This window comes from Bidens hawaiensis, unplaced genomic scaffold (genome assembly GCF_021521415.1).
Source record: "Bidens hawaiensis isolate Kalapana, Puna unplaced genomic scaffold, B.hawaiensis_p1.1 tig00011542_1, whole genome shotgun sequence".
NCBI lineage: Eukaryota > Viridiplantae > Streptophyta > Magnoliopsida > Asterales > Asteraceae > Bidens > Bidens hawaiensis.
The window spans coordinates 418,987-435,386 of NW_027491904.1; the positions used below are offsets into that span (position 1 = coordinate 418,987).

Genomic DNA, 16,400 nt, shown 5'->3' on the forward strand with positions numbered 1-16,400 from the left:
GTACGGCGTCGTAGAAGTTTCTGAAACGTTTCCTTGAAATTTTAGGGCTTTTTGATTATTTTTTCAAAATCAATGTGTCTATAAATTAATTATAATAGAAGACGTTTGAGTTTAGTTTGACGGCAGGAAAAAAAGCAAACAAACCGTCCATTTTATATGATACTAGGTTATAAACCCGTGTGATACACGGAGTTGGGTACAAAAAAGCGGAACTTAACATCAATTACGATTAACATATACATATTAGCAAAAACAAACCATCAAAATAAATTACAGATATCCGCTCCATGCCAAACGTTAACGTGAGTATTGGAAAGCCCAACCATTGCTAAAAGATATCCTCTGATACTCCATAATCTCAAAATCGTGAGTAGATCTCCATACAGGCATACTCCATATTTCATTATCTTCTCAATTCTCATATCAATATAAATCTATTTTGGACTTTGTTTAATATATTTGTATTTGTATTTTTATTTTTTTGGGTCGTTCCCTTGTCGTACCCGTGTCTTGGATTTTTTATTTTTGTCGTTTCTCGTACCCGTAACGTCCCTGTTTCCTGGTCCCGTACCCGTTCTCGTGCTAGTTAGCAATCTCGAATTTGCTCTTCTTTTTAGTTATATTTTTCTACGAGCAATTAGCTCATGTATATTAGATTCCAGAAGAATTGCATACAACAAACTTCGAATGATTTCAAGCACTTGGATGTTCGTTGATGACGTAACAATTTCTTCATATTTGCATTAAATTTCTTAACTTGTCTCTTGTAATCTGGCTAACAATGATCAATTTGCATTAAATTTCTATAAAAGCGGTCAAGACCAACAAAAGTAGTGAAACCTATTTTACAATTCAGATAACATCATCCTTACCTTTACGCCTTGTTTTTGAGTTTTTTAACCAAGGAAAGAAAAGGAAAGGAGAGGGAATGATAAGAAAGGGAGAGGAAAGGGAAGAATTTTTTTTTTAATTAGGTGTGTTCTTGAGTTGGAAGGAAATTAGAGGAAATGAAAGGATAACTATGTTATCCTTAGTAATCATCTCATTTTTGGGAGGATAACTTATTGGAAAAATACATTAATTTAATCTCTTTTAACTCTTCCTACTTCTTTCCTTTCCATCCTAAAAAACTCAAGAACACTCATTTTTTAACTATCCTTAGTTTTCCTTTCCTTTCACTCCTTTAAAAAAACTCAAGAACATGCCGTTAGAGATGTCGTTGTCTCGTTGATATGATACTTTTAAGGGAGAATTGCAAAAATAGCCCTTATGAGGAGAGAGAAACTTCAAAATAGCTGTGAGATTTCATTTTCCCAAAATAGCCCTCCAAATCCAACTTCCACATGACATTGGGAATTTCCCCGTGATATTTCGTGTACCAATAAAAAACTGTCATTTTTCAAGCCTTCCCACCTACCACACGAGTTTTCATCTCAAGTCTGTCTTAAACGTTTGTTTTCACATCAAATCTAACCTGATAAAAACCAACTTTAACGTGATGTTTCAACCTGTTTCCGTCTCCAACTTGAGTTTTCAAAATTATGGTTTATTAAGTTTTTTTGAAATTCATCTCCAAAGATGAATTTTAAATGAATTTCGTCTTTTGAAAAAGAAAATTATCTTCTTCATCTTCATATTCATCTTTATCTTCATCACCTTCATCATTATTCCGGTCACCGTCACCGCCACCACGGACATCCACGATGTTGTTGTTAATGGCGGTGGTAGCGGTGGTGGAACATGAATCAAGGACATCCGCTACCACCCACCCTCCCCGACCTGAACCACCGCCATCGACAGAATCGTCCTCCGGCTGCGTAATTTGGGGTTGAAGCTCCAACATTGGCTGAGTTGACACTTGAAGATTCGGAGTTGAGGAGGTTGAGGACTTTGGGTAATACTATAAGTGAAAGGATTAGTATCCCTAGAGCCAGGATTACTGCAACCATTCTCGAAAAGATTCATGATCAATGGCGGAAGTCGGAACTCGTTCGGCTCAAGTTTCATGGTGGTGGTGGGTGATGGTGGTGGTGGTGGTGGTGGTGTCTGGTAGCATTAGGTGGCGGATGAAATGCTTGAAGTTGGATAAAGAAGATGATGAATATGATTTTTTTTAAAAGGCGGAAACATGTTGAAACATCACGTTAAAGTTGGTTTTTATCAGGTTAGATTTGATGTGAAAAGTAACGTTTAAGACGGATTTGATATAAAACTCACGTGGTAGGTGAGAAAGCTTGACAAATGGCAGTTTTTTATTAGTCCACGAAATATCATGGGCAGGCCCGGCCCAAAGGGAGGGCGAAGAGGGCTACAGCCCAAGGTCCATCATGTTTTGGGGCCCAAAAAAATTTATAAATTTGTTATATAAAAAAAACCATATTGAAACTGCAAAACGTTAGCTGGTTCAATTGGTAGCAGCTCTTGTAATCAAGTTGCAGCTGACTGTTCGAATCTCATTTCTTACATACATATTTTTCCTAACTTTTTGGGATTTTATATATGTGTAAGGTTGAAAGGTACACCACTAAAATTTGAGTTCCATCTAAAACTTAAATAAATGCATGTTATTTTATTTATTTACTTTCTCAATGCCAAATATTAATGAACAATAAACGGTGTCTCAAGCGAGACCCAAACATACAAAGTTCAAGAAAGAAATACAATCCACTAACAATACATGATAGTTCAAGAAAGAAATATAATCCATTAACAATATATTTTATGAGTCCTATGTTTTGTTAACACCTTCTTTTAAGATTTTATTATATATATTCAAAAAACAAAAAGACATTTTAATTAAAAATAAACAATTTTATGAGAGACTCATTATTCGTTTAGGTATTATTTGCTATAATACAGTTTGTTTTGTTTATTGATATCACAATTAGCGTCGTAATATTGACTTTTTATATACAAGTTATTGAGTATATATATTTTTAGGGCCTAACTTTTTACTCGCCCCGAGCCCTCAAATTGTTCAGGATTCTCGAAGATGGCCCTGATCATGGGGAAATTCCCAATGTCACATGGAAGTTGGATTTGAAAAGCTATTTTGAGAAAATGAAATCTCACGAGCTATTTTGAAGTTTCTCTCTCCTCAGAAGGGCCATTTTGGAAATTCTCTCTACTTTTAATTGTATTGATTTGGGGAGTCCATTGCTTTGAAGATTCTTTTGCATGTCAAAACCGAATTCAAATTCAGCAAAACCAAGTTCGTTTACCATTTGGTTCCTTTTCCAAAGCGAGAAGCCGAGAAACATGATATAACAAAAAAAAAAGTAAAAAATAAAAATAGCTGCTAATGTTTTTAAAATTGTTGATGGACTGGAGCACATGTAATTGTGATCGATTTGGTTTCGATCAACTTTCCAGTGGTATGCCAAGTTCTAGGCACAATGGTCTTATGGGGCACCAAGTTGAAGGACTGGAGCACATGTAATCTGATTATACCATTGTTTAACAGGTTTCATCATTGGAACTTGCACGTGACACACACTCATCGTGCTTTCTGCTTCCGACTTAGAATGCGTCTGACACTAGTTATTGCTTCATACTGATGTCATGAACATAAACGTGTGAGTTCTCAACTGCGATAGGTTTCTAAAGTCAACAAAAGCTTGGAAAGTTTGTCAGACCTTCCGTATCAGAGCCATCCATGGCTTATGTGGAGGATATTTTTGAGAAGGATGGAGAAGATAACTATTGTGAAGGTTGAGGTGGAGGCTATCCATCCTTGAGCATCCTTCATCAAGGATGGTGAAGAACGGTGGTTGGTGGGTCCCCAATGTTGGTAATGTGAAAAATATGAGGTTGTTTGTGAAATGAATGAATATGTTAGTGTTGCAGGTAAAAAGTGTTTGTGGAAAGAATGAATGAAAAGCTGACGTGGCATGCTGACTAGCCTGTTTGTGTAAAAAATTGCACCAAACTGATGCGGACAGTCTCATGTTAACTTTGGTGGATATTGGAAAGCAAATGGCATGTTTATTCTAAAAATATATATTCATGGGAACATTGAAAATATGCAAAATGGTATAAATTTGGTCAAATTACTTGGATAACTTTAGATCAGAAATCAATTGCATTTATTTAGTTAAAATTATTATTATGTTTATAGGTATTAGCGATGCAAACAAAATCAAGGACAATCACTATTAAAAACGTTTTTTTTTTTAAATACCGGCTTTCACGCATGGACAATTATAGGTGGTTTTATTCAGATTTAAAGTAAAGAATGACTTATATTTTGTATGTTGGATAAAGATAATAAAGTCATAAATGAAATGACAATTCTATGGTTGTATAATTGTTTATATTATTATTGTATCTTATTATCTAATTTATAAAATTTGAATTTGAAATATTTGTTTGTTTTTTTAGTAACCTGTATATCATAAGAGTTCTAACCTAGTAAAGGAATATTTTTTTTTGCAAGGTAACCTAGTAAAGGAATATGAGAGAAGAAATGAAGAATTCAAGCCATTTTCTTATTAGTCCATTTTTTTCTTAATTTTGGTTTGAAAAACTGTGACCTGGTTTATATAAGAGAGCATGGAGGAGGGTCCGGGGAAAAGGAGTTACCAATCGGGAACTTTTGGGAACACTAGTCAGGACCCGAAGTGCACTTTTCTGTCGGAATATGTGGATTTTTTTTTCTATTTATCAACATGGAATGGGGAATGGAATGTGCATGTGTTGGGGCCGGTAGTGATTAAAAAAAGAATTTATTTAAATTTATATTTTGCTATACAAAAGCAATATATTTGTAATTGATAACATACTATAAAACTAATTATTACATATTATATTTGTAACTAATATATTCTAAACTATTTATACTGAAAATAACCTATTTTTAAGTTTATAATCATTTTTTGTTCAGGTTATTTGAAATATAAAAAATAAAAATTTTGTATCAAAATAAACAAAATATTTAATTTAAAAGTGAAATATTTTTTTTGTTTGGCCAGACATGGTTATTTTGTGTTTTTAAGGGTAGGACATGCCAAGTCTAGCCTGACCCACCTAGTAAACTTTTATTCTTTACAAACTTTTATAAATTTTTTTATTTTGCTATTAAAAATATTTAGCAATTACTCATAATGGATGATCTTAGATGTTATTTTACTTTTAAATATTGTTTGAGATTGCTCTAAACATAAAAAATTTATATTAAGAATAAATCAAATATACACAAGTACATTTGCCTCACAAATAACTTGGACCCCACCTTCCAGGGCCAGATGAATGACCAAGCGTGATGCGAAACGTCACTGAATAACCATATACGTAAGGATTTGTGATAGCCTTAGGGGCAGAGAAATGACCAAGCATGGCGTTGTGCGCCACCGACTAATCATATATATAAGGATCTATAATAGTTTTAGGGTCAGTAACTATCTTTGTTTATAAAGTTTTTTAGGAATCTATAATCCCATGTATCATATATAACCTCGGTGAGCGATGGCTACAACGCGAGGCGGTGGTTATTAGGTAGCATTTGATATGCAGGAATGACATGTGGAATTGAATGATTCATTACGTGTGAATGAAAAAAACAGTGTTTGGTTGCTCAATGGAATGAAATCATCCATTACACATGGAATCTCATTCCATTAAAACCATTCCTTCTCACCCCCCTTCTTTTTTTCATTCATTTCCTCCCCCACCATACTTTCTCAATACCACCACCACTACCATCGCCACCACCACCTCCTAACTGCCACCGTCGTCACCACCTCCGCCACCACCGCCGCCAACATCACCACCATCGCTACCAACGCCACTTGACCATAACCTCCACCGTCACTGTCGCTGTCTGACTACCACCACCATCACCGCCACCCTACCAATGCTACCGCCGCCCTCACCACCACAACCACCCCGCCTAACTGCCACCACCACCACCACCACTATGTTCGTCGCCGGAGCTATCCCTATCGTCGTTATTTCAGTTTTTTTTTGTGTAAATTTGTAAAAAAAATATTGAGATAGGAATATTTTTATTATTTTTATTTCATTCCTACAATTTTTTTTTGAATACCAAACAACATAATGTAATTATTCATTTCATTTTCATAGGTTAACCAAACAAGAAAAAAGAATTGTAATGATCCATTTCATTCTTTTGTTCATTTCATTCATTCTCTCATTTTATTCCCTCTTCATTTCATTAGTGGTAGGTGGGATGATACTACGAAGAAGTATAAGTATAGTTAATATTAAAATTGGTACGTATAATTCTTAAAACATTGTGTACAATCAGGTAACATAAATATATGAATGAATTATGACTATAACTCTGCATTCTCGGGTTTAAAATACAAGGAAAATAAATAATAAGATTGGATAGGGGAAGAAAGGAAAAAAAGTTATTCGAGTTAAATAAAAGAAAAGAAAAGAAAATGTTAATTACATTCTTGAGTTAGATTGGAAGTAAAATATAGAAAAAAAAGGGATATTGGTTTTTAATACTCCCAACTTTCTCTCGTTGGTAGATAACACTCCTAGCTTTCGATTTTCCGCCTACCACTCCCAACTTTTACCCTATTTTCTTGTACCACTCCCCGTCTAAAAGGAACAATAACCTCGTTAATGTTTTGGCTAAAAATGTCATTCAAATTAGTTGAGGGGGTAAAAAATAAATTTGATTTTTTAACACATAAATCTCATACCGATATAAGATACCAGAGAGAGAGAGAGAGAGAGAGATAGAGTCGATGAGAGGGAGAGAGTTGGTCTGCCATATTTTCCGGCGACGACAGGGTCTGGCATCCTGTTCTTCGATGAACTCCCAATACAACGACTAAACGGGGACGGTGGTAAATGTACTAAGTACAATAGCGGGGGTGGACACAGACGAAGAAGAGGGTGTCGGCGACCATGGTTCCGCCACCTCGTCGCCGTCATACCCAACAGTTCATTGGACGACAATGAAGGAGGTCACGTTTGAAGGCCAGGGGAGGACTTTGGAACAAGTTAGAAATACAAAACACCTTCGACAACTATGGAAGTAACGGCCAACAGCAGTTTATTACCCGACCCCTGCCTGAAACTCTATCCTCTGCAATTTGTTAAACTTAGAAAGAACCCCAATTTCACCTGTCGATTTGTATTTTGTTAATCCCCTTTTCTGATTTGAATCATAATGATTCCTAAATTGAAGCAATTTACTTGTTAATCAGAGATGTAGTGCAGGCATTTTGAACGAAAGAAGAGAGGATATATGTGGTAGATGGGTTGGTGTTGATGAAACGGAGGTGTAGTGGTGGTGATGGTTGATGAGGATGGAGTAGTGATGCTTGATCTAGGGTTGGATGGAGGCAATTTTGGTATATATTAAGCAATTTAATTTTCTTTTTCACCCCCTTAACTACTTTGAATGACATTTTTAGTCCAAAACATTAACGATGTTAGTGTTCCTTTAGACGGGGAGTGGTACATGAAAATATGGTGAAAGTTGGGAGTGGTGGGTGACAAATCGAAAGTTGGGAGTGTTATCTACCAATGAGAGAAAGTTGAGAGTATTAAAAACCAATATCCCAAAAAAAAATTGTAACTTTACAATTATGTTCTCATAACAACATGAAAAAGAGAATTGAGATATGGAATTAGTAATACTGTAATAGACTATAAACATTCATTCACAATCAGGCCTATTTATTTAGCTGGAAAGTTTTGAAGGGAAAAAACCCTAACTTTTCTTTCCGTTCTATTTCTTTTCCTAAGAAAAACTCAGGAATGTAAAAAAAAAAAATCTTATTTGTTTTCTTTCAAAACCTTAAAAAACTCGAATACAGTAAAAGTTAAAAAAACATTTTAAGAAATAACATAATGCATAACCAGGTTAGTAGTCGCCGTTTGGAAACATGTTAAAGTCATCATCCCAAAGAAAGAAAGCATTAGCCAAACACACCTCATCGTGTCTAAACTAAACCCAATCTCTGAATCATCTTCAATTCAATCTATCAGTTGGATATTATTGATATAAACAAGTATGGGATTAAACTACTACTGAACTGAACTGAAATGGCTTCTTCTTCACTGCAATTGCATCCTATTTCTATTTCCATCCCGGTATGTGTAAATTAAGTGTAACCCTAATTGCATTATTATTATTATTTTATTATTATTATTATTATTTGGTTTTCAAATGATGATGCATTATCATTCTGCCGACTGATTAGAACCTAGGGTTTCTTACTAGTAACCAGGATTTATATGTTTCATTTTCCTCAATTCATTTCAAGTTTTGTAACATTTATAATAGATTACAATTGATTGGAACACCTGATGAAAGTTAATTACCAATAGAGAAACACAAAAACTATGAGTGATTTAGTGGAACATTTGATACTTGGTTACTATTGTATAAAGTTACCTTTTAAAAAAAAAATGTTCCTAACCGAGTAACCCGGTCTACATGAGGGTATATCATTAGTAATGACTACCAATAGCTTTTAATACGGCCTTAATCTTTCATTTACTATGTTTTATTACTGTATGTGTTATTCATGTTAAGTTGTCATTCAGTGGTTTTTTATTCGGGCTCCAATTGTTTATTTTATTTTCTCTTTTGAAGCATCGGGTTTCAACAAATGCATTCGGGCTTAAACCACAGTCAGGGTTCAACAAAAGATACCAAATTTGGAAAAGAAAGAACAAATATCCAGATTTTTTTATTGAAGCCTCGGCTAGTTCATCAACATCAGGTGAAGATAAACCGATTATGGATGAAGTGACACTTGCCAGTTTAAAAAGCAATGGCATTGCTGTCCTACAACGCCAAATTTCAAAACTACAACAAACAATCGTTTCTTCCCCTCCTGTTGTTTTTCTGGTATGCTTTCCTCATTGCAATACTTCATATTTTGTGGTCATCAGTTTTCTTGGCATAACATGTATAGATTACATTTATAACTTTATAATTGTTTTAATTGTTAGGTTCTCACGACGTATGAAAATTGCAGTGTTTCATTTGGCGCATAATGTATGATAACTGTTTGTTTATTTGTTCGATGTCTAAATTACCTTAAGTTAGCATAATATAAATAGATCTCAAAAAATAATGTAACTTAGAAAGTAATCGTAAAAACTGTCAAAAAATTGTATTGGACACCTGCCTTCTGTAATGAAAACTGTTGCAATGTAATTGGTCTACAAGTTTCAATATTGACCACCAAAGTCCAGCATTGGCTCTCATTTTTACATTGATGTAATCTGAAGTATGATATTAGTAATAAAAATTGTTATTTACTTTTTGTTCCATTATATCTGTTTTGTTTGTCCTTGATGCTTCTATTTTACATTAAACATGTTCTTTTTGTCAAGCTTTCAAATTGAAATTACGTTTATCATCCATTGTCATCACTACTAAGAACCAGTGAGATTGATTTTGGTACTGAATATTCCCACATTTTTGTCACTACTTAAGGCCTTCTAAGTTTTATAATGTTTCCTTATTATCTTGCTAAATTTTTGAGCAGGTAAAAAATTCTCCTGGTTCTACATATATGCTAGGGTTTTGTATAGCCACAACTGCATTAATCATTGCAGTTAGAGTTTACTTGGCACGGAAATCGAGGCACAAACGCCCGGGATCCGTTGCTGATCTTGTGAGGCGTGGTCAACTTAACTCTGGAAGAGGCATGTATGACTCTTTAACCCTTTCTTATATTCTTTTATAAATTTTCCTGTGACAATTAGGCTTGTAAACGGACCGAACAAACACAAAGGGAGCATGTTTGTGTAACTTTAATCGAACACAAACAATTAAACGAATGGTTGTGTTGTTCATGTTCGTTTGTTAAGAAAATGAGCATGCTTGTGTTCACTTATGTTCGTTCGTTAACAGTATAAACGAACAGTTCACAAACAAAATGAACATAACTGATCTATATAAGTTAAAGGTAATGTGACAAATAATGTGTTGGACCTAAAAAGTTATTAAAACTAAACTAAGTTGTAATAGGCCAAAAATATTTGAAAACAAGAATTTTGAGCAATCTGTATAGTGTTCTTTCTAGTACTTTGACTTGGCTACATATTAACGAACAAACTTAAACTAACCGACATTAATGAAAGTAAACAAATGTTCACGAACATTAATAAACGAACGACATGTGTTCATGTTCGTTCGTTTAACTAAATAAATGAACATAAACAAACTTCCCGCCCGAACGATTGTCAAACTGTTCACTGAACGTGCGGTTTGTTTACACCTCTATGTGACATACAGAGTATATGTTTTATTTACAGATCAAAGACAGTGATGTATGACGATCCATTTAACAACCCACAAGTGAAAATTAGTAAAAACAACTCAACAGTCGAAATGTGTGGAAAAGTTTACAAATTGGCACCAGTCACTCTAACACAAGAAGAGCAAAACATACATCAAAAAAGGCGATCACGTGCGTACCAATGGAAAAGACCAACAATATTCCTTAAAGAAGGTGACCCCATACCCGCCGATGTGGACCCCGATACGGTTAGATGGATACCTGCAAATCACCCATTCGCAACAACCATTAATGACATCACTGAAGATTTGGCTCAAAAAAACGTGTATCAAAAACATGGTGTTCCTTTTCGTATTCAGGCCGAGCATGAGGCCTTGCAGAAAAAACTTGAAGCTTTGCAAAGTGTAAGTTCTTGTTCATATAATATAGAGAAAGTTGCATAAATGGCCCCTATGGGTTGACCATATTGCAAGTTTCTCTAATATATATGATGCTTAGTTTTTTTAGTCAAACCTCAGGGACCATTTGTGCAATTTTCTGTAATATATATGACGCCTTACTTTTTTTTAGTGGTCTTATTTTAAGGTTGTGGTTGTTTGCAGGATCAGAAGTTGAACAATATGGTGATTGACCCCGGGACTGCTAGAAATTTTGAGAGACCGTTCAAGTCGAATAACAAGTTAGATGATCAGCAGCAGGTGGAACAGAAGTCTGCAAATGGTCAAACGGGCTCTCGACCAGAAAGTCAACCTAATTCTAATGGCAAATCGGCTTCTGAAGAGAAACAAACGTTGTAAAAACTACATGAACGAGTACATAGTTTTGGGTGTGTGTTGGAATCTTGTTCTTGACGGTTACTGTTGTTTACGTTTTATTAGTCAAAATCATCTCTGTTTCCTAGTAACTATATAGGGAAAGCATCTAATGGGCTTTTTGATTGTGATAATCAACCTTTGTAAAATGTTTTGATAGTTAAACTCCATTGAGTTGGCCAATAATGCACTTTCCTAGGTGCTTAAAATAATTCCTATTAAAGTGGTAAAAGTGGTTGATTGTGAAATTTTATTGTCTCCAACGACAATATAGCCACTGAATGGGTTCTTTCATATATTGACTGTTGCACACTTGGATCACTTGTAAATCCACCCTTTTATAAACATAAATTTATACTTTATGCATTCTTAAATGTATAAGATATTATACATATGGGGTAATTACTAGTTAGTGAGTTGATCACTATCATCTTTTAGCGAGACAAGAACTTTGTAAGACTTTGAAATGGTGATTGTCATTTGTTTAGACGGAGTAGATAATGAGTAATAGTAGTTGATGAAGATTGAGGAGTGGATATAAAGATGGATTCATGTATATCCACCATCGGAATTATATGTATCGTTAACTAACTCACCTTACATAAGATTCTTGTACTTCATACAATAGGTGTTGCTCGCTGATATTCTCTCTAAAGTGATTAAGATCACCGTGTACAAATCTCTCTATATGAGGTAGCTATCACTCGAAATTATTCCTTGTAACGATGTCAAATAAATCAGTAGAATCTTTTTAAAGCTTTTAAGGAAGTGACCAAAGTTTCACCTACATAAATAGTGATCATGACCTTTACCCTTTTTAATAACTTGATAGTTATCATCACATATGAAAACATACAAGAATGTTTGATGATGAATGTTTTATTTTTTACTGGCGCATATAGCCCTATGAACAATGCAAAATTAAGAATTTTAGTGGCAAAAATCTTAATAACCATTACTTTTTTTTTCCTATTAATATACCTTAGTTATCAGTCATCTACTATTAAATTGTTTTGTTTTCCATCTTTAACTTTATTCGTTTGAACTTTTGTTTGATGTTTTGTAATTATAAAGTTATTTTGTTTAGTTTATTGTTTTATGTTTATATTTATTTTGATAGTTGATGTTCTGTGTTTGTTTATTTATTTGCTTAAGATATGTTAAAATAGTTATTAAACTATTGAAATCATTTGTTGTTTAGCATAATTACTAATCCAAATTTTGGAAAGCATCTTTATTTCGCGTTCAGTTGTCGGCGGTAATTGAAAGATTCCAGCGCGTTGCTAATATTCTAATAAAAAACTTTGTTAGTCGTTCAATAAAAAATTACTGACTAATTAGTCACATCCATTAATCTTTTGACATAATACAATCACTATAGATTATCTAACTATAATAATAAAAGAAAATAATAAGGATGATGTTGTAGTCTCATATTCATTTGTAGCCTAATCTATTTTCTCATTCACCTACATATCTATGGGTTATGAGACAAAACCATTTTAGCAAATGAGTTATAATTTCATTTTTAATTCTCTAATATCTCATATTATTCATTCTAACTATTTATGGGTCATGAGTCAAAATTATTTTGGCAAATGGGTTATAATTTTCTTTCTAACTATCTAATTTTTCATCTTATTCATCGTACTTGTTCATGGGTCAAAACAATTTTGACAAATGAGTTATAATTTCCCTTATAATTCTCTAATATCTCATATCATTCATTATAGTTATTCATGGGTAATGGGTCAAAACAAATTTCACAAATGTTGTATATAAAGAGATTTTTTCGAATTTGTAAATTTGAGATTTCAGACTTTTATTGTTTGTACTGTATATTTTATTTCCATTTTATTTTTTTCAAATAACCGACCTTGTTTATTTTTATTATTTAATAAATTCTGTATGATAGATAAGTTCAAAAGCTATTAGTATAATATATATAATCACTATAGTTTTTCGTTTCAAAAGGCTACAATGATAATAAAAACTTAAAACAATTCAAAATTTTCTATTATTGAATCCGGCGCTACCATAAAACCATGACGAAGGTGAAGATGCTCTAAACCAAAGTCGTTAAACACCAAAAATACACCTCCAAAAATATAATGTCCATTTTGTATTTTATACTAGCTTTTGTTTGTGGATATATAAATAGATTATTAATTATTAAGTTATTTTTAAGTGATCCTTTTTCACTGCCTAAATTGGCAACTGATTAAACATATATATATTCTTCTTCTTTAAACACACACAATCGATATGTATGGTAAAAAAATCAAATAGCATCCATATTTTTATTATACATAATCCAACTATCTATTGCTAATAAGACTAAAGGGTGTGGATGTCATCTTACTTTCCACTTTATGATGACACGTCAGCGCCACATCATACCACAATCTACTCAACTATTTACCACAATATCATGAAAATGGTTACCAATTCACCACTTCCCTTCTTTTTCCAATAAAATAATAATATTAATACAACTAGAACTAATTAATTTAATATAACTTAAATTAATTTAATATAAATAAAATAAAAATAAAATTGCATTCACTAAACTTAATTATACTGTTTATACCTAGATTTGGGCTTCGAAACTAAATCTGGGCTTGAAAAGGGGGCTTTAAAATTGTTTAAGATTGGCCCAAAATATAAAATTGGGAATTTTTTATTAAGAAAGGTGGATGTTAGCGTCGTTTTGATCGGTAAACTTTCCACAACATTTTCGCCGCTGGGTGGCACCAGTAGTGCCGGGGCGGTGTTTGCCGCTGGCACCGCTTGCCATGTCATCTGTAGAGCGGCATTTCGACGCCCATACCGTATAGCCTTAATTTACAAACATAATCAATGCAATTGATTTTATTATCCGTTACATTTTCCTCAAACATCAAACATAATCAATTATATCATATCCAATAAAAACTTGGTATAAACAAATTTATTTACACCTAAAATTAGACTTAGACTGTCCGCAACGCTACAACTGAACCTACCTGGCGCTAGTTCCCCCTATCGTCGTAGACTCATTCCCGCTCCCATCGCACCTCAACGTCTTCAACAACATTTGCCTACACGACGGGCACGTGAAGTGCGATCCAATCCATCGATCGACACACGCAACATGAAAACAGTGTCCACACCGCTGTAAAACTCTAATCTCATCCCCGGTCACAAATTCGGTCAAGCAGATAGCGCAATCGACGAAAGTGTCCGCGGCAGAGTAGGTGAGCTTGGGAATTGTTCGGAGGAGTTTGGCGGCGGGCAGGGAGAAGTGGTTTACGGTGTCGGGTGAGGCGTTTCGGCGGATCCAAGAGCAGCGGGCGGCGGCGTTGAGGGCGATGAGGCAAATGAGGAAACAGAAGACGATGAAGAGGATGAATTCGGAGTTGAAGTAGACCGGGTCGTCGTCCGGTGAGGGTTCGGGTTGAGGGGGTGGGGGGTGGGGGTGAATCCAGACCACTGAGGAGTCTGAATGAACGAGTCATGGTTGTGGTTTGTGGTCAAGGACAAGCACAAGGGAACATGAGGATCAACAGCAGCTTTATAAATAGTGGAAACCGTTGTAACTAACTGTATTTTCAAATTAAATGATTAACAACCAATTCTACTTTTTATAAAAAAAAATATAAATAATAACTTATGTGGTGATCTGATTCTGAGTCGATTGACAATTTTTTATCGGGGTTTTGGACAATTATGTAACTTTAATAATTATTTTAAGTTTATTGTAAATCAATACCTGATTTTTTCAAAATTATGCTATATTAGCATTTTTCGTTAACCTCGTTTATGTTTTTCTCATGAAGTCAGGGTTAAATAGTAACTTTGTTTTTGTCGTTTTTTTTTGTTTTTTATTTATTTGACAAAGTTGTATAAAAGCTTGACATGAGGTGTAGCAACTTGCTGTTTATTAGCATGTTGGTAGGAGTGAAAACGAGGAAAAACAAGGTTACTATTTTACCCCTAACTTGACGAGAAAAAATAAACGGGGTTTACAAAAGGTACGAAAATAACATGATTTTTAAAACGTCAGGTGTTGATTTGAAAGAAATTTAAAAAAAAGGTATTAAAGTTGTATAGTTGATTAAACCTTAGGTATGAAAATAATGACAATTAACTCTTTTATTTTATATCTTAAATACGAGGTGATACAATTAGAAAGTATTACAAAGTTGTTAATATATATTTCTTTTCCTTTTAAGTGAAAACATAATTACAACATTAAAGTTTATTGAAAGCAAATTCAATATAGTTTCCACAAACAAAATATATAGAACTTGGGTGAGTGAAAAATCCAAATAATGCTAGAACCAGCGATAATTGGTAATACTGAGTTGTAATAACTGACTCAGACTGATAGCTGGCGGTAAGGTTTTTTGTTTATGAAAACAAAAAACTATGGTTTGGTTTCAGTAATGGAACCATGCTGAATTGAACAATAATACCGAACAAAATAAGAAAAGAGTTTTGTTGTAATTTTTGAATTAAGAGAAGAAAGCCAGAATCATATTGCCAAAAAAGGAACTTAACAAATCAGGTTAAACATGAGAAAGCAATTATTTCTAACATGTTGAAAGAAAAATTTCTTGGTGACAAAGCTTTACTTAAAAAGGTGATTGAATGTCCAATGTTATATCTTAAAATGTTGTCTCAATAACAAATGTGTCATTGTAGTTAGGCAAAGCTAACACTTGGCCGCTTCATCTGTCTCAATGATAACAATGTCTAAAGTCGTTACAACTAGATTTCACTTACAAGTTTTAGGTTCGGGTTTCCTATGATTTAATCTTCATTAAAAATTGATACGATTAGATTAATTCGACTTGGTTAGCTCTTTTCTTAAATAACAATGCTAAGTTAAACTTGAAAATAAATATAAAAAATTTTTGAGACATTCCGAAGATGAGACACCATACTTTCTGGCACTTGATAAGAAAGTATTACAAAATAATAAAAAAATTACTTCATGTTAAATATCACTTTTTACATCAAATGGTAACAAGTTACAAGTTTTTGCTAAAATTATATGTTTTATAGTTCATAATTACACTTTGATGTAATGTATTAGATTACAAGACAAATTACGTGATAAGATTTGTTATGAAAGAGAGAGTTTAGCAAGAAACATGTTACGTAAATAAATGTGTAACATAAAAAGTGCATCATTCATTTTGCACCATTATTAACTGTCATGGAAATAAAATGTGTATTTATATGCAACCAAATGCATATATATTTATTTAATATATTCATAGAAGTAACTAAGGTAGGTGAGATTGGGGGGTTGACCTGAGCCATATTAATTATTAAATTAATGTCTGTGGCCCAAAATAAA

The 16,400-nt window shown here is 33.6% G+C and overlaps 1 protein-coding gene across 1 annotated transcript; it reads left to right on the forward strand.

Annotated features, from left to right (window-relative positions):
* Positions 1–7,979: 7,979 nt before the first annotated feature.
* On the forward strand, positions 7,980–11,262 carry LOC143538286 (protein MULTIPLE CHLOROPLAST DIVISION SITE 1-like). The gene is made up of 5 exons (XM_077031874.1): positions 7,980–8,076; positions 8,582–8,839; positions 9,486–9,649; positions 10,258–10,645; positions 10,844–11,262. The coding sequence occupies exons 1-5, from the start codon at positions 8,029–8,031 to the stop codon at positions 11,036–11,038; spliced, it is 1,053 nt and encodes a 350-aa protein (XP_076887989.1). The 5' UTR covers positions 7,980–8,028; the 3' UTR covers positions 11,039–11,262.
* The last annotated feature ends 5,138 nt before the right edge of the window (positions 11,263–16,400 follow it).